Source organism: Oncorhynchus clarkii, chromosome 28, assembly GCF_045791955.1.
Source record: "Oncorhynchus clarkii lewisi isolate Uvic-CL-2024 chromosome 28, UVic_Ocla_1.0, whole genome shotgun sequence".
Taxonomy (NCBI): Eukaryota; Metazoa; Chordata; class Actinopteri; order Salmoniformes; family Salmonidae; genus Oncorhynchus; species Oncorhynchus clarkii.
Window position 1 is genome coordinate 33,727,285 of NC_092174.1, and position 22,137 is coordinate 33,749,421.

General features: G+C 42.0%; 1 protein-coding gene across 1 annotated transcript; it reads right to left on the reverse strand.

Moving 5' to 3' along the window:
• Positions 1-4,101: 4,101 nt before the first annotated feature.
• Positions 4,102-21,233, reverse strand: LOC139387128 (kidney mitochondrial carrier protein 1-like). The gene is made up of 9 exons (XM_071133149.1): positions 20,787-21,233; positions 20,519-20,666; positions 16,360-16,454; positions 12,330-12,415; positions 10,086-10,181; positions 9,891-10,015; positions 9,655-9,781; positions 7,584-7,664; positions 4,102-5,779 (listed from the first exon to the last, which is right to left on the reverse strand). Exons 1-9 carry the CDS (start codon positions 20,848-20,850, stop codon positions 5,738-5,740), a joined length of 864 nt encoding a protein of 287 aa, XP_070989250.1. The 5' UTR covers positions 20,851-21,233; the 3' UTR covers positions 4,102-5,737.
• Positions 21,234-22,137: the final 904 nt, after the last annotated feature.

Here is a 22,137-nt window from a genome sequence, read left to right on the forward strand (position 1 = left end):
ATCTCCGTCAGACCATTTAATTGGTAAACTACACAGTAATGTAAAATTAGTGATCCAATAATATAGTACACTTATCATAATTTGGTTTTAATTGAGAGAATATAGAAAAAGTATCTAGATTTTCATGAGGCCGTGGAGAGATAGTAGTTTTAAAAGAAAACATGACTCATCAGCGTACAATGACACCTTAGCTTCTAATCCCTTAATATTATTGTTGATCTAATTTTACCAGCTAACATTTTGATGGCAATAATAAATAGATGTGCCGATAGTGGACGACCTTGTGTTTTACTCCTCTAGATAGTTTAAAACTTTCTGAGATGTAGCCATTATTTAATATTTTACACCTAGGGTTACTATACATAACTCTAACCCATTTTATAAGAGATTCCCCAAAAATATTCTCTGCATTTATACAGTTGAAGTCAGAAGTTTAGATAAACAAGTTTTAATGACTCCAACCTAAGTGTTTCAACCACTCCACACATTTCTTGTTAACTACAGTTTTGTCAAGTCGGTTAGGATATCTACTTTGTGCATGACACAAGTAATTTTTCAGACAGATTATTTCACTATCACAATTTCAGTCGGTCAGAAGTTTACCTTCACTAAGTTGACTGTGCGTTTAAACAGCTTGGAAAATTCCCGAAAATGTCAAGACTTTAGAAGCTTCTGATAGGCTAATTGACATAATTTAAGTCAAATAGAGGTGTAGCTGTGGATGTATTTCAGGACCTACCTTCAAACTCAGTGCCTCGTTGCTTGACATCATGGGAAAAATCCAAAGAAATCAGCCAAGACCTCAGAAAAAAGTTGTAGACCTCCACAAGTCTAGTTCATCCGTAGGAGCAATTTCCAAAAGCCTGAAGGTACCACATTCATCTGTACAAACAATAGTATGCTAAGTATTAACACCATAGGACCACGCAGTCATCATACTGCCCAGGAAGGAGACGCATTCTGTCTCCTAGAGATGAACGTACTTTGGTGTGAAAAGTGCAAATCAATCCCAGAACAACAGCAAATGACCTTGTGAAGATGCTGGAGGAAACAGATACAAAAGTATCTATTTCCACAGTAAAACGAGTCCTATATCGACATAACCTGAAAGGCCGCTCTGCAAGTAAGAAGCCACTTTTCCAAAACACCACCAAAAAGCCAGACTACAGTTTGTAACTGCACATTGGGACAAAGATCATACTTCTTGGAGAAATGTCCTCTGGTCTGATGAAACAAAAATAGAACTGTTTGGCCATAATGACCATCATTATGTTTGGAGGAAAAAGGGGGAGGCTTGAAAGCTGAAGAACACCATCCCAACCGTGAAGCATGGGGGTGGGGCAGCATCATGTTGTGGGGGTGCATTGCTGCAGGAGGGACTGGTGCACTTCACAAAATAGATAGCATCATGAGGCAGGACAAATATGTGGATATACAGTGGGGCAAAAAAGTATTTAGTCAGGAACCAATTGTGCAAGTTCTCCCACTTAAAAAAACGAGAGAGGCCTGTAATTTTCATCATAGGTACACTTCAACTATGACAGAAAAAATGAGAAAAAAAATCCAGAAAATAACATCTTTAATGAATTTATTTGCAAATTATGGTGGAAAATAAGTATTTGGTCACCTACAAACAAGCAAGATTTCTGTCTCTCACAGACCTGTAACTTCTTTAGGAGGCTCCTCTGTCCTCCACTCGTTACCTGTATTAATGGCACCTGTTTGAACGTATCAGTATAAAAGACACCTGTCCACAACCTCAAACAGTCACACTCCAAACTCCACTATGGCCAAGACCAAAGAGCTGTCAAAGGACACCAGAAAAAAAAATTGTAGACCTGCACCAGGCTGGGAAGACTGAATCTGCAATAGGTAAGCAGCTTGGTTTGAAGAAATCAACTGTGGGAGTAATTATTAGGAAATGGAAGACATACAAGACCACTGATAATCTCCCTTGATCTGGGGCTCCACGCAAGATCTCACCCCGTGGGGTCAAAATGATCACAAGAACGGTGAGCAAAAATCCCAGAACCACACAAGGGGACCTAGTGAATGACCTGCAGAGAGCTGGGACCAAAGTAACAAAGCCTACCATCAGTAACACACTACGCCGCCAGGGACTCAAATCCTGCAGTGCCAGACGTGTCCCCCTGCTTAAGCCAGTACATGTCCAGGCCCGTCTGAAGTTTGCTAGAGTGCATTTGGATGATCCAGAAGATGATTGGGAGAATGTCATATGGTCAGATGAAACCAAAATATAACTTTTTGGTAAAAACTCAACTCGTCGTGTTTGGAGGACAAAGAATGCTGAGTTGCATCCAAAGAACACCATACCTACTGTGAAGCATGGGGGTGGAAACATCATGCTTTGGGGCTGTTTTTCTGCAAAGGGACCAGGACGACTGATCCGTGTAAAGGAAAGAATGAATGGGGCAGTGTATCGTGAGATTTTGAGTGAAAACCTCCTTCCATCAGCAAGGGCATTGAAGATGAAACGTGGCTGGGTCTTTCAGCATGACAATGATCCCAAACACACCGCCCGGGCAACGAAGGAGTGGCTTCGTAAGAAGCATTTCAAGGTCCTGGAGTGGCCTAGCCAGTCTCCAGATCTCAACCCCATAGAAAATATTTGGAATGAGTTGAAAGTCTGTGTTGCCCAGCAACAGCCCCAAAACAATCACTGCTCTAGAGGAGATCTGCATGGAGGAATGGGCCAAAATACCAGCAACAGTGTGTGAAAACCTTGTGAAGACTTACAGAAAACGTTTGACCTCTGTCATTGCCAACAAAGGGTATATAACAAAGTATTGAGATAAACTTGTTATTGACCAAATACTTATTTTACACCATAATTTGCAAATAAATTCATAAAACCCAATTCCTCTAACACATACAGATCCCTCCAACACAATAAGCCAACCCCTGTACCCCAGGAGCAAAAAAGGAATGAATACTACCCACAATGCACCATGGTGATTGGAATCCCCCATGGCCATTGGCTCTTGGAGAAGCCCTGTGTGTGTGTGTGTGTGTGGTTGGTAAGCTTTGAGTTACACATTTGGACTGTTCTTGGTTCTATTGCCTTCATATGTCAGATAGGTTGCTCCACTGTGAAATTACTGAAAACACCAGCATTTTTTTTTTTTAAGAAGTGAAGCTTTGCAGTAAAAATACACCATCATGGCTCAGATTCAGAAGTTAGAATAACAGCCATCTATATACGTCTAATGAGTCCATCCCATGGTCTCTGTCAATAAAATAACTAAAGTATTCATACACACAGTCAGGGTTCATGGCAATCTCTCCCCAGCAGTCCCATCTCTTCAAAAACTGGTGAGGAAAACTAGGATATTTATCCACTGAAATAAAGAACAATTAGATCAGAGCCTTTGAATTATTCATGAATCAGTGTCTGTGTGTATTTTAAAACAAGGCGGTGCTATATTTTGGGTCCCGAGTGTAAAAATGTGTCTGCAATAGAGAGCTTATGCATAGACATGGTACGCAGCGGCACCCTGTGGACGAATGTGTAACTGTCTAGTGGGACTTCCATGCAAGAAATTACAGGTATGACAAATCCATAGCTGATATGAAAGAATTGGACAGCAAGCAATATTGCCTTGATAGTTCAAGGATTCAAATCTATACTGATCATGGACGTTCAGCGCGATTGAAATGTAAAGGCCATCTTCCCCTGGTCACGGAGAGTGCATTCAGTGAATGCTTCATATGTCGGTTCAAATCGTAAATTACCGTCACATTTCAATCCCGTTATAGCACTGAACTTCTGCAAAACAGATTGAATCAAGCCATAAACTGAATTTTCACCATATGATTTTGCATGTTCCTAGAGACTAGGTGTCAATACAGGATTGGTCAATAGACTGGGACGGAGTCTATATGCTCATTACATTCCTGGTCAGATCACAAGTTCACAGTCGTTTTCATTAGCGCACTCTGAAGCCAACATTTTTGGAATGGAAAAACAAGCGTTTCTTAATTTCAGGTAGTCCATCCCCATTTTGCCCCGTTTGCTTTCGTTTCATCCTAGTGAATTGACTGGGCTTCACTCCCAGTTGAAGTAAAACAAGAGACCAGTCAGAAGTTTATGTATGCCTTGCTTTAAATCAGGATAACAGAAGTATTTATGGGGCTATGACAGTGACACATTGGAATTAAGGCTTTGGGGGCTATTAAACCATATACAATAACCATATTGTCACATGAACACACTCCGAGGTTCAACCTTAACTCAAGAAAAAAGAAAAAAAAACTAGCAAGCTCACCTCCAAACGATCTAACTGATAATGGTGAAGAACAAAGTAGAAGAAATTAAGGGTAATAGAGGATTAACAGTTAGTTGACATGTACATTTGTTCTGTGTCTTGGGATCATAAAATGGCAAAACAACAACACCAGCACACAGAATGGCATTGGTAGTCAGGTGCAATGGCTAAATATACAACAGCCACCTCTGACATTCACTTCCCAGTTACTGCATAGGCCAGGTCAGACTACAGGCAGGTCTATCTGGAAGTTTAAGAGAGATCCTGTAAATGAAAGGTTAAATAGGTTGGATTGGACACCTCGACCTGAACAGGGATATAATATGGAGTCTCTGCTGCTGTGACAGAGTAAGAACTGGGGCTCCGCGTGTGTGTCAGAGATAGGGGTCCTGAAATGACGTAAGGGGCGGCGTGCCAATCAGGCTGTCCAGAGTGTATTAATAATATGAACCCAGAATAGTCCGTACACACCGTCCCCATTAACTGTGTGTAGGTCATTCATACACTGTGCCAGGTCACCCTGAAATGAAGAAAGTTTGTTCTAAGGGTGCCACATGACTGAGTGAGTCAATACACTGAGCCAATTCACCCTGGCATGAATAACCTATGTGCCATGTGTGTGTGTGTGTGTGTGTGTGTGATTAAGTGTGTGTGGGAGAGAGTTAGTGGTCACCTGACCTCTGATCTTAATCTGGTTATACAACTAGCCCCATTAAAAGTCCTACCAACCCAGTTCTATAATTAGAAAATACTCTGACATACAAAATCCAAACCCACAGCCAACCATCATAACAAATATAAGCTTTCCAGTGACTGCACAGACATCTAAGGTTTCAGAAAGTGGCCAGTCCTTGAGTAAATGGCAAAGTTAAGTATTTTCCACAGCTTCTTTTGGCAGTTCCTCTTGCAACCAGAGAACGCACACCAAGGCATCTGAAATCCATACAATCTGAGGTAAGTAGTGACTGCTTTGAACATTATTTGAGATCCTGTACATCAGGGGTACTCAAGTACTATTTTAGAAGGTCCGGTCATATACATTTCCTCGGTTGCAAAGGTCCCGGATAAATAGGAATATATCATCGTAGTAACAAAACCCCAACTCACAACCCACATTTGTCCATGTCTTGTGTGTTTATATGATACCAGCGGTTGAGGCTCGACAGATTCAAAACATAATAATAAATACATAATTTAGGGCCATAGTTTCAAAATTATGGCCTTCGCGTCACCTTGCTTTCTGATGGTGCAATTGACCGCAACTTTCACTTCCTCTTTCCCAACCAACCAGAGCTCCATTACGTAAGCAGCCAATCAGAAAGGAGAAATGTGTCTGAGGGGGCGTGGTCAACACCACCCAGACAAGAAGTGTGAGGCTAGACAGGATACGTCCACCCCTCTTTTGGTCCATTCTTTCCTCTTCTCCACAGCGCTACATTTCATTCTCTCCATCAGACCGCCATCTTCTTCAGCTGTTCGTAGGTAACAAAGAACTAAAGAGGAGTTAAGGACAAGCCACAGAAAGAAATAAAAAATAAAAACATCCTTCTCCGTGCAGGAGCTTTGCTAGGAACATAACACATCCCAAACAAACCACGTCCACTCCACCCTGTAGACTTCCATTCCCGTTCCTAGCTCACCTCGGTGACCCCTGGTTACCCGTTCCTAGCTCACCTCGGTGACCCCTGGTTACCCGTTCCTAGCTCCCCTGGTTACAGGTTCCTAGCTCCCTTCTGTAATCCCCTGGTTACCCGTTCCTAGCTCACCTCAGTGACCCCTGGTTACCCGTTCCTAGCTCACCTCGGTGACCCCTGGTTACCCGTTCCTAGCTCCCCTGGTTACAGGTTCTTAGCTCCCTTCTGTGATCCCCTGGTTACCCGTTCCTAGCTCCCCTGGTTACAGGTTCCTAGCTCCCCTGGTTACAGGTTCCTAGCTCCCTTCTGTGATCCCCTGGTTACCCGTTCCTAGCTCCCCTGGTTACAGGTTCCTAGCTCCCTTCTGTGATCCCCTGGTTACCCATTCCTAGCTCCCCTGGTTACAGGTTCCTAGCTCCCTTCTGTGATCCCCTGGTTACCCGTTCCTAGCTCCCTTCTGTGATCCCCTGGTTACCCGTTCCTAGCTCCCCTGGTTACAGGTTCCTAGCTCCCTTCTGTGATCCCCTGGTTACCCGTTCCTAGCTACCCTGGTTACAGGTTCTTAGCTCCCTTCTGTGATCCCCTGGTTACAGGTTCTTAGCTCCCTTCTGTGATCCCCTGGTTACAGGTTCCTAGCTCCCTTCTGTGATCCCCTGGTTACCTCAATGTAATAATCACATTACATGGCTGAGGTTTAGTTATAGCTGCTACCTCTGCCCAATCTATAGGCCCACTCTTCTAAAGGGTGGTTTATACTTGTTCTAATGCCATATCTGTAGATAATTAATTAGAATGTAACCAGTGTCGCTGTTCAAAACATTTAATTTATACTCTGATGGAATGTCTGTAGACCGTCGGTTTCCTTGTTGCATAGACATGAAAAAAGTGTCTGTGCGACTGTCGCAACATCCGTTGTGGTTACTGGGCTGCTACAGCAACAAGACCAAATCCACCTGTGACAATTCTCAATTGACAATTTACTTTTATTCCGTGACTTTTTGTAAATTGTAAATAATGTTGGTGGATAATGAATAAAATAATAAAAGTAGACTATTTGGAGGTCATGCAGAGGCTATCATTTTGGGTTTATACTCGTATGATGTCACTGAGACATCTGTCTACAGACCAACTGTAAACCAGCCTTATCATGCCACAGGGACCAGATTTCTCTCCCCCTATGGTTCTCCCTCAAATCTTCTTTCCCTTTCCCTCTCTCTTAATGCACCAAAGGGACCCGGCCACTCTCCAAACTTAAACCCTTCCCGTTTATTTCTCTCCCCCCACCCCCTTCTTCCTCCCCCTCTTCCTTACCCTCCATCTTCCTCACCACCATTCTGGCTCCTAGATCCCTCTGTTACCCTAGGTGAAACTGGATTGCTATTACAGCAGCTGTAATGTGTGTGCAAATGCATTACATAATTGCGTTAGCTGGCATTAGATTCACCCTCTGGCGCCATTGGAATGTCCAAACTAAGGTTGGGATCAATTCCATCAAAATTCCAGTCAATTTAGGAATTGCATTCCTATAAAAAAACTCCATGACCAACTCTACAGATTGATATTAAACTGGAATTGACCTCGACTCTGGTGCAAACCGTCAGTAGTAGATAAACATACACAAATGAAAACATAAACACACTTCTGAGAGTAGGTGAAAGGATACGATGATGTTCCATGGTCCGAGACGGAGCCAGTTGGGGAAAAAGCCTTTGTAGAGTGCCATGAAGCCCTCAGACCGCGACGTCTAAAGAGACAAAACGTTACACACACACATAGAGCCCTGTACCAATCATTGCCCCACATCTATGGGCTGTATTCATAATGCCAATTCTGTTGCAAAACACTTCTTAAACAGAACGAGGAGGGATCTACCCGAATTTGTCCAATACATTCTGTTTTGCAGGTGTTTAGACTAATGATTACACCCCTGGTTCATATGGTGTGTCCTCATCAGGGTTTCCGTTAGGAAAATTGACTTTCAGCATTTTTATTTACCGGACATTTGAGAAACACCAATATTAGCGGAGTAACGAACAGCAAAATCACTAGTCTATGTCAATCTACTATCCCCCATAGTAGAAAAGTTCCCCTATTCTATTGGTCAGCATGTTGTTCTGTGCGAGAAATAAATGGCCTATTCCACAACAGACTCTGGGACAGTTATGGGACAATAGATCCCAAACTTTACAACCAGTAGTCCTAGGTTACACCAAAAAAATCAATCAATTCAAAAGCAACGAGACTGATGCAACAGATCAGATCTATTAGCTTAACATTTTGATATAATGTGAAGAAATAATCGTTTAAGCACAGCAATGCGCACAAGGCAGTAAGCTACGCGCGAATGCTGGTTCCATAATGCAATTAGCAGAGAAACCCAGGTGCCAAAAGCGCACCACACATGCGAGTGGTTTCATGTGAAAGAGATTGAAATATCTTTAGAAATATGGGAGATCTAAAGATGCAACTAGCATGGGTTGCTAATATGACTAGGAATGAAGTTCGGCTATTTGACAATAAAATAAAAGTTGATTTGAAAAACAGTAGAACATGAGAGAAATAGGCTGGTTTTAATGGCATATGGAAGTCTCTAAAATAATTTTGGCTAGGCAAGACAGGCCTCATAATAAATAAGATACAAAAATAGACATAAACCCAGAGCCTATGTAACAAAATATGTTACACCATTACTACAGCAAAAATGGCTTGCTTCTAGCCCACCAGGTCAAATGTTCTGATCCATATTACCGGAACAACATTTTTATCTTCCTATAGCAGATCACATTTCCCATTCATAAACCATGTTTTGGGCCTTTATAAAACTATTTGCGGGCCGTTAACATGATGGTTCCATCATTGGCTAGCTAGCTAACAACCTAGTAACTTTACCTGTATATCCAAACATTTGGGGATACAGAAAGGAAAAGGGATAGCTTCTTCAGGAGATCAATCATAGCATTGAATGAACGTACATCGTCATCACAAACCTGACGTTTTTAAAGAGACAGAGTATAATTTTCTATGTAATGCATCTCATTAGGGAAATAGGTTTTTATATTGTGTAAAAACACTAATATTCCACAAATGACTTTCTAATTTCAATGACATGGAGTCATATCAACATCTTAGCTTTAATAATAAATTCATGTCTTTACAGTGTTACATATTAGTTTCTAGTGCACAACATGTGCCTCAAAAGTAGACAGTCAGAATGCATATATATGCCCAACACAATCAAAATATTTTCTGGTGCCCTGAACTTTAAGTTGCACTGAAAAATGTACATTTAAAGCCCTATACGCACCAATTTAATTCCACTAAAATAGGCAGATTAACGTATAGACCGCTTTTTAAAATTTAACTAGGCAAATCAGTTAATAACAAATTCTTATTTACAATGACGGCCTAACCCGGACGACACTGGGCCAATTGTGCGCCGCCCTATTGGGACTCCCGTTCACGGCCGGTTGTGAGACAGCCCGGGATCGAAACCAGGGTCTGTAGTGATACCTCTAGCACTGAGATGCAGTGCCTTAGACCGCTGCGATAAGCATGACCATTCAAATGTATTTCCATCGACTGATATTTCCAGACTAAAAGCATTATTTTGTAATGGGATTCCACCCCCCCCCCCACCCCTTCTCCTGGACAATTAGTCGGTGCTAATTTATTTGATCTTTGGGCCAAAAAGCCAGCCATAACCGGCTAACAGAAACCCTGGTGTGCCTACCTACCTGAAGTAAGCAGTCCAGTGTTCCCTGGTAAGTGACAGCTCCGTATGTCTGGTTCATCATGCGTGTGCGGACCACGTCTATGGGGTTAGAGGCCAGAGCCCCCGCAAGACCACACGCAAAACTGGACCTGGGAACCAGAGGGAAAGGGTCAGAAGTTCCCTAGTCTTACGCAGCCATATGTTGCTCTCTTGTGGAGAGTTAACGGACTGGTGGTGAGCATTGATGATGTCACTCACAAGAAGTGTGTGTAAATGTTGTCACCCATGTGACAATCCAGAATCAGGTGTTTCTTTGCGAGGTCATAGGCAGGAAGCTCCACCCCCACTACGATGGCTGCTCTCTGCGCTGTCAGAGACACACCCTGAGAGAGCGAGAGAGAGTGAGGGGGGTTAAAAGTGTGTGTGTGTGAAACTGTGTGTCCATACACCTACCTTCCACAGCCCCCTGGTTCCTTCCTGTTGGTAGATGTTGATGAAGTTTCCCATCATGCTTCCCTGGATCACACTGCCCTGAGCCTGCATACGGATCTGGGAAAACCAGGAAGGAAAAACTGTTAGGATAAAGGTCAACTCAAATTAACAGAAAACCAGTATGCAGATGACAGGAGAGACTAGTGAAAGTTATCAGCACTGGATGACAATTTAACATGGCCTTAGGCGATCTGCCACAAAGAGTTAAGCTTAGGGGGAAACACTGCTGAGGTGTGTGTAGAGCCACAATGTTAAGGTGCCAAGGGTTCACCAGCTGTCCTCATTCGCATTCTGACCCACTGTGTTCTGCATTCTGGCCTACTTAAAGCCTTGCCAATGCTCTTAAGACCAAACAAATGATAACAATAACAATGTTAATGTGTTGAATGCAGATCAGTCTCATCCAACTTAAAGGGAAATATAAACCTGTCTGCATAGCTGGTTGAGTGGTGTGTGTATGTCCAGAGGGTTATTTAAGTGTGTGAATAGAGCTAAGCACTTGACCAACGACGACCCCCCCCCCCCCCCCCCCACACACACACACAGCGCAAAAGGGAACACACTACCTTTGAAAACACACTGTTCTAACTTTCAGCCAACCCAATTAAATCCTAAAAACACACATACGCCCACATGATATGGCTATTTCTGGTGGGCAGGAGTCTAGAAATATCTCAGTGACCCCCCCTCCCATACACACTTCAACCCCCACCTCCCCCCCAGACACAACCCTGTACCCATAGAATTAATGTAGGAACCTTATTTAGAAACTACAAGCACTTTCACACCCCCTCCAATCCATTAAAACCTCTTAAGGATCTGACCCTTTTTTCATTTTCCGCTTAAAATGACATTTAAATGATATCGTTTGAAAGAAAACACTTTGAAGTTTGTGGAAATGTTAAATGAATGTAGGAGAAAATAACACATTAGATCTGTTAAAAGATCAAGTAAAAAAACATGAGTTTTTTTTGTACCATCATCTTTGAAATGCAAGAGAAAGTATTTGTACAAGCACTTGGGAGTATGGCTAGACGGTACACTGTCCTTCTCTTGGTACATATCAAAGCTGCAGGCTAAAGTTAAATCTAGACTTGGTTTCCTCTATCGTAATCACTCCTCATTCACCCCAGCTGCCAAACTAACCCTGATTCAGATGACCATCCTACCCATGCTAGAATACAAAGACATTTATAGATCGGCAGATAAGGGTGCTATCGAGCAGCTAGATGTTCTTTAGCAGTCGGCCATCAGATTTGCCACCAATGCTCCTTAATGGACACATCACCACACTCTATACTCCTCTGTAAACTGGTCATCTCTGTATACCTGTCGCAAGACTCACTGGTTGATGCTTATTTATAAAACCCTCTTAGGCCTCACTCCCCCCTATCTGAGATATCTACTGCAGCTGCTACCGTGTTGTGTCGCTAACATGCTGTGTTGTCGTCTTAGGGCTCTATGTAATGTTGTCTCTTGTTGTGGTGTGTTTTGTCCTATAATTTATATTTAATCCCAGCCCCCATCCCCTTTTGGTAGATCGTCAATGTAAATAAGAATTTGTTCTTAACTGACTTTCCTAGTTAAATAAAAAGTTAAATAAATAAAATAAATGTATTATTCCAGCCCAGGCACAATTTAGATTTTGGCCACTAGATGGCAACAGGGTGTGTGTGTGCAAAATTTTAGACTGATCCAATGAACCATTGGATAACTGTTGATACTGTTGTATCAAGACTGCCCAAATGTGCCTAATTGGTTAATTAATACATTTTCAAGTTCATAACTGTGCACCCTGCTCAAACAATAGAATGGCATTATTTCACTGTAATACCTACTGTAAATTGGACATTGCCGTTAGATTAACAAGAATTGAAGCTTTCTACCCATATCAGATATGTCTATGTCCCGAGATGTTTTTTTGTTACTTACAACCTCATGCTAATCACATTAGCCTATGCTAGCTCAACCATCCCGCGGGAGGGGGAACACCGATCCCGTATTAATGTATAAAACCCCTAGCATTCAGGCTGAGCTGGATTAGGCAGGCCCAGAGAGGATCACTGCTTATACTCCGAGACAAAGAAACAGAGCCAAAACGCTGTATTTTGTTCAGATCAAGCCTGCCGGTCTCTGTTGGCTTCTAATACCCAGGAAACTACTGACAACGTTTACAAGTGTGTGTGTGTGTGTGTGTCTCATTACCTTCAGTACGTCCGTTGGGTTGGCGATGGACGAGGAGATGACTCCAGACAGAACACCACACAGGACGTTGGTCAACAACGTCTCATCTGAGAAAGAGAGAGGAGAAATTCAATTCAGGCTAGTCTTTGTAAATTGAATTATAGTTCCTCTAAGTCTCACCCGCGCACACACTACCTCTATGATGTGTGTGTCCGTGTTACAATAGCGTATAATGGAGATATTCAGCAGAAACTGGGTCACACACATTAACTTGACCTACAACCTTCACACAGCTTGGGGTAGGTACGCTCGTAGCATGTTCTGGGCCTAGCATATAAGGAGCTTTGCTGTCCTGTGGAATATATGCCCCAGAAGGCATCTCATAGCTCCTACCTAGTCTTATTTTCTCATACCTAGTCTTAGGGCTGGGAAATACATTTTAATAAATCAAATTCATTTGATATGTTTTTGCGTGTTATTCCAAATGCTTGTATAACAGAATCAAGTAACTTTTCTGAACATGCATGTCTGCTTGTTCTCATGTTGTATGTTTAGTCTCGTCTCCTTTACGCCTTCTGTGCACCTTCCCATTTACCCCAGAGATCTGTATATAATGATGAGATGCACGTCTCCGCCCTAACAATGGGAGTCCTTGTCCCAAAGACAGGAGAAGCAGTTGAAAAAACGTAAGTCCGAAATAAGCCCATGGAAAGACATCGGCCTCTTCCTCTGTTAACACACACTAAGCCCCTCCCCATGTCTCTCCCGCCAACAAAGTTGAGAGATCACATCTTCCTCTGACAAGTGGTTTCAACTCGCTATTTAGTCCAAAAGAAAACAAATTGGTCATATGGACACCAAAACACATGAATAAAATAATGTCTCAGGGGAGAAGGTGACTTTTCTAAAGATATCCTTTTCAAATGTCTCAACTACTCAAATTGCACGCAGAGCAGAACCTACTGAAACGCGAGTATCAATTAACATTGATTCTGGAAAATGTATTTCCAGTTTGTCACTCGCGACATTGCGGTACCACTAGCAGCAATTTAGCCAAAGACTTAAACTAGCTGTCTAGTCTGTTTTATAAATGTGCAATAAGCATAAAACACAATTAAATATCGAATTGGCAACTCGTCATTCTGAGAAATAAGATAGGTCACAATTTCAACATCTGAACAAAGTGGACAGGCTAACATGCTTTTTCAAACAGAACATTATGTTCATAACAAATCAACTGTTCAACCTTGTTAGTTAGCAAATAGATTGAAGTTTGCTAAACTTGAAATTCAGTATAAAGATTAGCTGGCTAATCACTAGCACATGGCCTTGAGAGATTAATGAGACGTGTTAATTTTCTATAGCCTAATACAATAAGTTAGTTATTATTAGTGGATATCCATTATGCCTGGGTAGGGCATTTTCATAGACTTGAAAGCCAGATCAGTGATTAGTGTGTGTGTCCCCAAAAAATGGAGGTTAAACTGTTTTCATAAAATAATTAGAAGGTATGGTTGTGTAAGGCTTATATTTACCGTAGGTATAACTTCACATGCCCGGAATTCATTAGATTATTGCTGTTTGAAATGCAGTTTGACCTTTAAATTGTACAACTCTTATTTATATCGATATATATATACAGTGGGGCAAAAAAGTATTTAGTCAGCCACCAATTGTGCAAGTTCTCCCACTTAAAAATATGAGAGGCCTGTAATTTTCATTATAGGTACACTTCAACTATGACAGACAAAATTAGAAAAAAAATCCAGAAAAATCACATTATAGGATTTTTTATGAATTTATTTGCAAATTATGGTGGAAAATAAGTATTTGGTCACCTACAAACAAGCAAGATTTCTGGCTCTCACAGACCTGTAACTTCTTCTTTAAGAGGCTCCTCTGTCCTCCACTCGTTACCTGTATTAATGGCACCTGTTTGAACTTGTTATCAGTATAAAAGAAACCTGTCCACAACCTCAAATAGTCACACTCCAAACTCCACTATGGCCAAGACCAAAGAGCTGTCAAAGGACACCAGAAACAAAATTGTAGACCTGCACCAGGCTGCGAAGACTGAATCTGCAATAGGTAAGCAGCTTGGTTTGAAGAAATCAACTGTGGGAGCAATTATTAGGAAATGGAAGACATACAAAACCACGGATAATCTCCCTCAATCTGGGGTTCCACGCAAGATCTCACCCCGTGGGGTCAAAATTATCACAAGAACGGTGAGCAAAAATCCCAGAACCACACGGGGGGACCTAGTGAATGACCTGCAGAGAGCTGAGACCAAAGTAACAAAGTCTACCATCAGTAGCACACTACGCCGCAAGGGACTCAAATCCTGCAGTGCCAGACGTGTCCCCCTGCTTAAGCCAGTACATGTCCAGGCCCGTCTGGTTTGCTAGAGAGCATTTGGATGATCCAGAAGAAGATTGGGAGAATGTCATATGGTCAGATGAAACAAAAATATAACTTTTTGGTAAAAACTCAACTCGTCGTGTTTGGAGGACAAAGAATGCTGAGTTGCATCCAAAGAACACCATACCTACTGTGAAGCATGGGGGTGGAAATATCATGCTTTGGGGTTGTTTTTCTGCAAAAGGACCAGGACGACTGATCAGTGTAAAGGAAAGAATGAATGGGGCCATGTATCGTGAAATTTTGAGTGAAAACCTCCTTCCATCAGCAAGGGCATTGACGATGAAACGTGGCTGGGTCTTTCAGCATGACAATGATCCCAAACACACCGCCCGGGCAACGAAGGAGTGGCTTCGTAAGAAGCATTTCAAGGTCCTGGAGTGGCCTAGCCAGTCTCCAGATCTCAACCCCATAGAAAATCTTTGGAGGGAGTTGAAAGTCAGTGTTGCCCAGCAACAGCCCCGAAACATCACTGCTCTAGAGGAGATCTGCATGGAGGAATGGGCCAAAATACCATCAACAGTGTGTGAAAACCTTGTGAAGACTTACAGAAAACATTTGACCTCTGTCATTGCCAACAAAGGGTATATAACAAAGTATTGAGAAACTTTTGTTATTGACCAAATACTTATTTTCAACCATAATTTGCAAATAAATTCATTAAAAATCATACAGTGATTTTCTGGATTTTATTTCCTCATTTTGTCTGTCATAGCTGAAGTGTACCTATGAGAAAAATTACAGGCCTCTCATCTTTTTAAGTGGGAGAACTTGCACAATTGTTGGCTGACTAAATACTTTTTTGCCCCACTGTATACACACTTTATAGCTATAGCATGTGCACATCGCAATGAACAGTGACTTGGAGATATATACATACACACTGTACCAGCCAAAAGTTTGGAAACACCTACCCATTCATTTTTACTATTTTCTACATTGTAGAATAATCGTGAAGACATCAAAACGATGAAATAACACATATGGAATCATGTAGTTACCAGAAAAGTTAAATCAAATAGAATTTTATATTCTTCAAATATGTAACTTCTCAGCACGTGGGAACTCCTTAAAGACGGTTGGAAAAGCATTCCACGTGAAGCTGGTTGAGAGAAGGCCAAGAGTGTGCAAAGCTGTCATCAAGGCAATGGGTGGCTACATTGAAGAATCTAAAATATATTTTGATTTGTTGAACCCTTTTTTGGTTACTGCATGATTCCATGTGTTATTTCATAGTTTTGATGTCTCCACTATTATTCTACAATGTAGAAAATAGTAAAAAAAATAAAGAAAACACATTGAATGAGCAGGTGTGTCCAACCTTTTGACTAGTACTGTATGTTAAGTTTCCCTATATTTCTGTTGTTAGTGAGTCTGCACAAGAATCTCACTTTGATGGACCTGGCCTGGGTGTAATGGCAACGATGTACTGTGTTAGGTAACGTTGTTAAACTGGAACCTAGTCGTTGTGTCATTTTGAGTTAACACTGTGTGAGATATAGATGTAGATATATCCATGTCAGTGTTCATTGCAATGCACACAAACCCTACAGACAGATTTAGGACACATGTAACAAGGTGAATAAATAGCTATGAGATCTAAAACCCTGATGTGTGTGCGTTCTCTTACCTTCTGGCCTGTCCACCAGTAGTCTTTTGAAGCTCTGGTATGTGCCAATCTTTATGGTCCCATAGGATGCCTGGCGCAACATTGCAGGGGCGAGACTGCAACACAGAAACACACAACGCGCGAGTATGACGTAAATAAAACAGGCTTAACAGTTACAATCAAAGGAGGACTTCCACTTATTGCTGCAGTTTTCAAACTAGGGGTCGTGACCCCATGTGGGGTCTCCTAATATGAAAATGTGGTCATGGGAGAATTTCAAAAATCCTTAAAAAAAAATAAAGTACCAGTCAAAAGATGACACACCCACTCATTCCAGGATTTTTCTTTATTTTGAATAATAGTGAAGACATCAAAACTATGAAATAACATATGGAATCATGTAGTAACCAAACAAGTGTTAAACAAATCAACATATATTTTATATTTGAGATTCTTCAAAGTAGCCTCCCTTTGCCTTGATGACAGCTTTGCACACATGGCATTCTCTCAACCAGCTTCACCTGGAATGCTTTTCCAACAGACTTGAAGGAGTTCCCACATATGCTGAGCAGTTATATTTGAAGAATATACAATTATTTTTGATTGAACTTCTCTGGTAAATACATGATTCCATACATGCTTTTCCTTTACTCTGCGGTCTGACTCATCCCAAACCATCTCAATTGGGTTTATGTCCAGTGATTGTGGAGGCCAGGTCATCTTGATGTAACGGCACAGGGGATGTTCAGTTTGCTGCGTGGCTATATTGACTTAAAACCAATTCCATTGGATCGAATGGTGGAGGCTTTTTGCACAGATGGGGCTCCATCTATGGCGGGATGGCCTCTGCACTAGTTATGAATGTGTCTCTCCCTGCCATATGGACGCATTGTATGTTACACCGAGAGCAACTGGCGGCAAAGGAGCGGAGCACAGAACTCCGAGCTATACTGCAGCAGGTAACTAAGACTAAACTACATCAAACCACATTCCCTGCACACACACCTGTTCACAAATCTAAGTGGAGATATGGAATCAGAGCAGGACAATGTTCCATTTCACTCTGAGGCGATGTATTTGAAATATTTTCTCATGTTCTGAGAGGAACTGTTCACAATGAATGTAAAAAAATACATGTTAAAAAGTTGACTTTCTGTGTAATGAAAATACATTTGTCTCCTTGCATATGTAACATACATGTTTGGGAAACTGAACGTAAGCACACAGGTGAAATACTAAAACATTCTACAGATGAGTGACCGAATCAGTGGATTCAGAGGAAAGAATTCTTATTGGAGAGTCTTTCAAAAGCGAACCATGCCCCCTTTCCCTCAACTGTGCATGTTTCAAACAGAAAACAGCATCAGTAAGTGTCATGCAAACACACACATAATGACTGCTCACCTCCAACGCTTAGAAGAGCACATTGGGACCTACTTCCCAATCCGTTTTATTTTGATCCTGGATCTGTTGATTGAGCTGTCATGTGACCAAATTCATTCACAGGTCACTAAGGAGGACTTTTGGTTCTGACTCAAAGGGAATACCAAAGATCTTTATAACTAAACCAAGATAAACCACAGCCCGTCATTTCGAATGGGAACAAATTAGTCAGTGAACAGAACAAGCAAGGAGGTGGGCAGTGCCAGCACGAGCTAGCGCAATCCTATTGGGACAACCATTTGCATATTTCCTTTTAGGGAACTCCTACTCTGAAGTGCACGTGTGCAATAACTCAATATACATTTGCACTCCCAAACACAATTTAAAAAAACCCTTTGGCAGAAAGTAAAGTCTACAAAAATTGCCACTATGTTCGTAAAATATTATAGTTTGGGAACAGAAAATTGTACTGAGACCAAATGTTTCACCAATGAGAAATGTAGCAGAATGTTGGCCAAAATCCATGTCGTTCATATTTGGAAGTGAGTGGAAACACCAAGCAGCTGCTTCACATTTATACAACCAGTGAAATATCTGCCTCATTGTTTCACCTGTGGAAATATGTTGCCATCTCCATCTGAGCATTAATACTGCATTTAAGACAACTGGGAACCTTGTAAAAAATTAGCTCCAACTGGGAAAAATCTTTTAACCGGTCAGCCATCTTGGAATTCCAAATCAGGAACCTTTCTAGAGCTCTGACTTTCCGACCTGAAAGGTCACGGAACCCGGTAGCGGGCTGAAATTCCACAACATACGGTGATCGCTACATAATTAGTCATATTAAACAGTCATGAAAATACAAGTGTCACATGTTTCGAAAGCCTAGAATCTTGCTAATCCAACTGCGTTGTCAGATTTAAAAATGGATTTACTGCAAAAGAATACGATGCGATTATCTGAGGATAGAGCACCATAAAAAACAACTATTTCAACCAGCACAGGCGTAACGAAATCACGAACTGCAATAAAATAAATTGTTTACCTTTGACGATCTTCCTCAGTTTGCAATCCCAATGCTCATTGTTACACAATTAATGGTCTTTTGTTTTATAAAATCCGTTTTTATAGCCTAACACTAAACATTTTGTGAACCGCTTGTCGTGAATTCCGTCTCATTCCATTTTCTACGACACATTCCAGGTAAATAACCCACACAGAACATGACTTTTCCAGTCATGTTTGGTTTCATTGCAATCAACTAGTTTGTAACACAACCAAACCTGATGGGCCATTTCGTGGGACGTATTGACTGACAGATACCGATTTGAAGACAACAAGTAATGACATCACTGTGCACCAATGATATGACCACTGTTTCGTTGATTGACTGTATTTTAACCCAATGACCACTAATCGTCTTGAAATCTAGCTGGGTAGATAGCTAAATGAGCTGAGGTAAACGGCAGTATGCAATGGTTGTGTTGGAAGACCAACCCATGTCGTAAACTCCGGCGTAAAGAGAGTCATTCGCTATTGAAGTTATTGCGGAAGGAGCTACGCATTTTAGGCACAGCGTTGTTTTGGTAAACGCGCAGATTCAGCTGTTTATATATCAATCAGTGTGGCGACTAAGTCAGGGAAAGCTAAATCTAAGTCTAGATATACAGATGTACACACAATTTTAGAAGAAATTGATCGGAAAAGTGAGACAGAGAGTGTTGTAGGACGATTAATTTAGCGATTCCCAAGTGGAGGAATATTTTTTGAACGGAGAGGACACCGTTGTAGCCACTGTGTATAATCTGTAACGTGCCTGCAGAAGAGGAACAATGTCACTGTTTTGCCCTAGGACCAAGCGTCAGGACTACCTGGCATGATGACTCCTTGCTGTCCCCAGTCCACCTGGCCTTGCTGCTGTTCCAGTTTCAACTGTTCTGCCTGCGGCTATGGAACCCTAAACCGTTCATATTTACTCTTGAGGTGCTGTCCTGTTGCATCCTCTACAACTACTGTGATTATTATTTGACCCTGCTGGTCATCTATGAACGTTTGAAAATCTCGGCCATGTTCTGTTATAATCTCCACCCGGCACAGCCAGAAGAGGACTGGCCACCCCTCATAGCCTGGTTCCTCTCTAGGTTTCTTCCTAGGTTTTGGTCTTTCTAGGGAGTTTTTCCTAGCCACCGTGCTTCTACACCTGCATTGCTTGCGGTTTGGGGTTTTAGGCTGGGTTTCTGTACAGCACTTTGAGATATTAGCTGATGTACGAAGGGCTATATAACTAAATGACCAGCATGGTCAAATAATAATAATAATAATAATAATAATAATAATAATAAGGCAGAACAGTTGAAACTGGAGCAGCAGCACGGTCAGGTGGACTGGGGATAGCAAGGAGTCATCATGTCAGGTAGTCCTGGGGCATGGTCCTAGGGCTCAGGTCTAAGAGGTTAATTACAATTTTTTCACATGGTTGGGGTCATGAGAATTTCCAGATTTCCAGATCAAAATGAGGTCGTGGGCCAAAAAAGTTTAGGAACCCCTAATTTATTGGAAACTTCACTGGCATGTGTAGCAACACACGGATGATCAAATAGCTCGGTATTTATTAAGTAGCAGGTTTGATGGAGAGAGATTAAGACAAATACTTTACGAATAACACATTTCAATGGTGAATCTGAATTGAACATGCATTTTATTCTAGAACTAGGCTTAATCTGTGCTAATTGTGCAAAACGCAGAAAAGGACTTCAATAAAAATGGAATCATCATCATAAGACTGGTCAACACTCACCCTGAATAAAGTGCACTTATTCCCTCCTCTCTGCATATTCTGCCGATGGCGTGCAACATTCCCCGGTATCGAATCTCTCTGTACTTGCTGTCGCCCACTTGGCCTTGAACTTGCAGCCGCGTCTTGGTCAAATCTATAGGAAATGTACCTACACAACGGATAGAAAGACATCAATTGAGAAACAATGACAGTAAATTAATGTTAGTCCACCTCACACACCTATGTGTAGTAAAATGTAAAAAAAATAAAAAAAAATTTAAAAAATCACCGCATTCTGCAGTGACGGATGCCAGACCGCCGAAAACGAAAGGTTTCCAGTTGAAGTTGGACATTTGGATACACGCTGTAGTTATTCCGGTAGACAGAAAGTATACCGGTGTGTGGTGGTTGCAATATCTGTGGTAAGCACACTATTAGTGACAGCCGGAGAGACTAACGAATAAACCGGTAAAAAGGTTGCTGTCGCACACTTATTCAGTTCCCTCTCTCATTTCAGTAGTGTAGCACATTGCGTCGCCACTCCCACCTGCTCTTTCTATAACCCCTCCCACAGCTGTTGCCATAGCAGCAGTGGATCAGGGTTGCGCGCGCCGCCACGATCCAGATACAGTTTTAGTTTTTGTTGTTGCTGCTTTAAGAATAATATCCTGCAATTATACACATTTTGCCACGAGGCAGAGAGAAAACGTGTAAGAGCTGTTTGCAATGACTGCCTGAAATGTCAGCCTGTTTGGGTATGAGTTTTAGCCTGCCTGGTGACGTCACCAGGTGGTAAATGAGTAAATAGACCAATAAGAAAGTTCAACTAGATCCTACACTTACTAAATAAACAGTTGATAAGGCTGTGAGTGACTGGCTCCCCCTACTGCTAGCAACAGGATTTAAGGTGCTGCCTAAAAAAGTTGTGCAGGCACAGCACAAACTCCATTAGAGTAGAGTTTCACTAAACTCGGTCCAGGGACCCCTCCCCTTGATTCAAATCCCCCAGGTGGTGAGGGTAGGTAACAACATCTCCACCCCGCTGATCCTCAACACTGTGGCCCAACAAGGGTGCGTTCTGAGCCCTCTCCTGTACTCCCTGTTCACCCATGACTGCGTGGCCATGCACGCCTCCAACTCAATCATCAAGTTTTCAGACGACACTACAGTGGTAGGCTTCATTACCAACAATGACGAGACGGCCTACAGGGAGGAGGGTGAGGGCATTCTGAGTGTTGTGTCAGGAAAATAACTTCACACTCAACTCCAACAAAACAAAGGAGATGATCGTGGACTTCAGGAAACAGCAGAGGGAGCATCCCCCTATCCACATCGACGGGACAGTAGTGGAGAGGGTAGTAAGTTTTAAGTTCCTCGGTGTACACATCACGGACAAACTGAATTGGTCCACCCACACAGACAGCGTGGTGAAGAAGGCGCAGCAGCGCCTCTTCAACCTCAGGAGGCTGAAGAAATTTTGCTTGTCACCAAAAGCACTCAAACTTTTACAGATGCACAATTGAGAGCATCCTGTCGGGCTGTATCACCGCCTGGTACGGCAACTGCTCTGCCCACAACCGTAAGGCTCTCCAGAGGGTAGTGAGGTCTGCACAACACATCACCGGGGGCAAACTACCTGC

What these genes read in the sequence shown, in the direction of transcription:
- LOC139387128 (XM_071133149.1), bottom strand. Translation starts at nt 20,850, where the DNA reads ATGTCCAACTTCAACTGGAAACCTTTCGTTTTCGGCGGTCTGGCATCC. An exon ending in ACTGGTGGACAGGCCAGAAG is followed by an intron (nt 12,416 to 16,359) that starts GTAAGAGAACGC and finishes TCTCTTTCTCAG; the next exon opens with ATGAGACGTTGTTGACCAAC. An exon ending in CACTGGACTGCTTACTTCAG is followed by an intron (nt 7,665 to 9,654) that starts GTAGGTAGGCAC and finishes TTGTCTCTTTAG; the next exon opens with ACGTCGCGGTCTGAGGGCTT.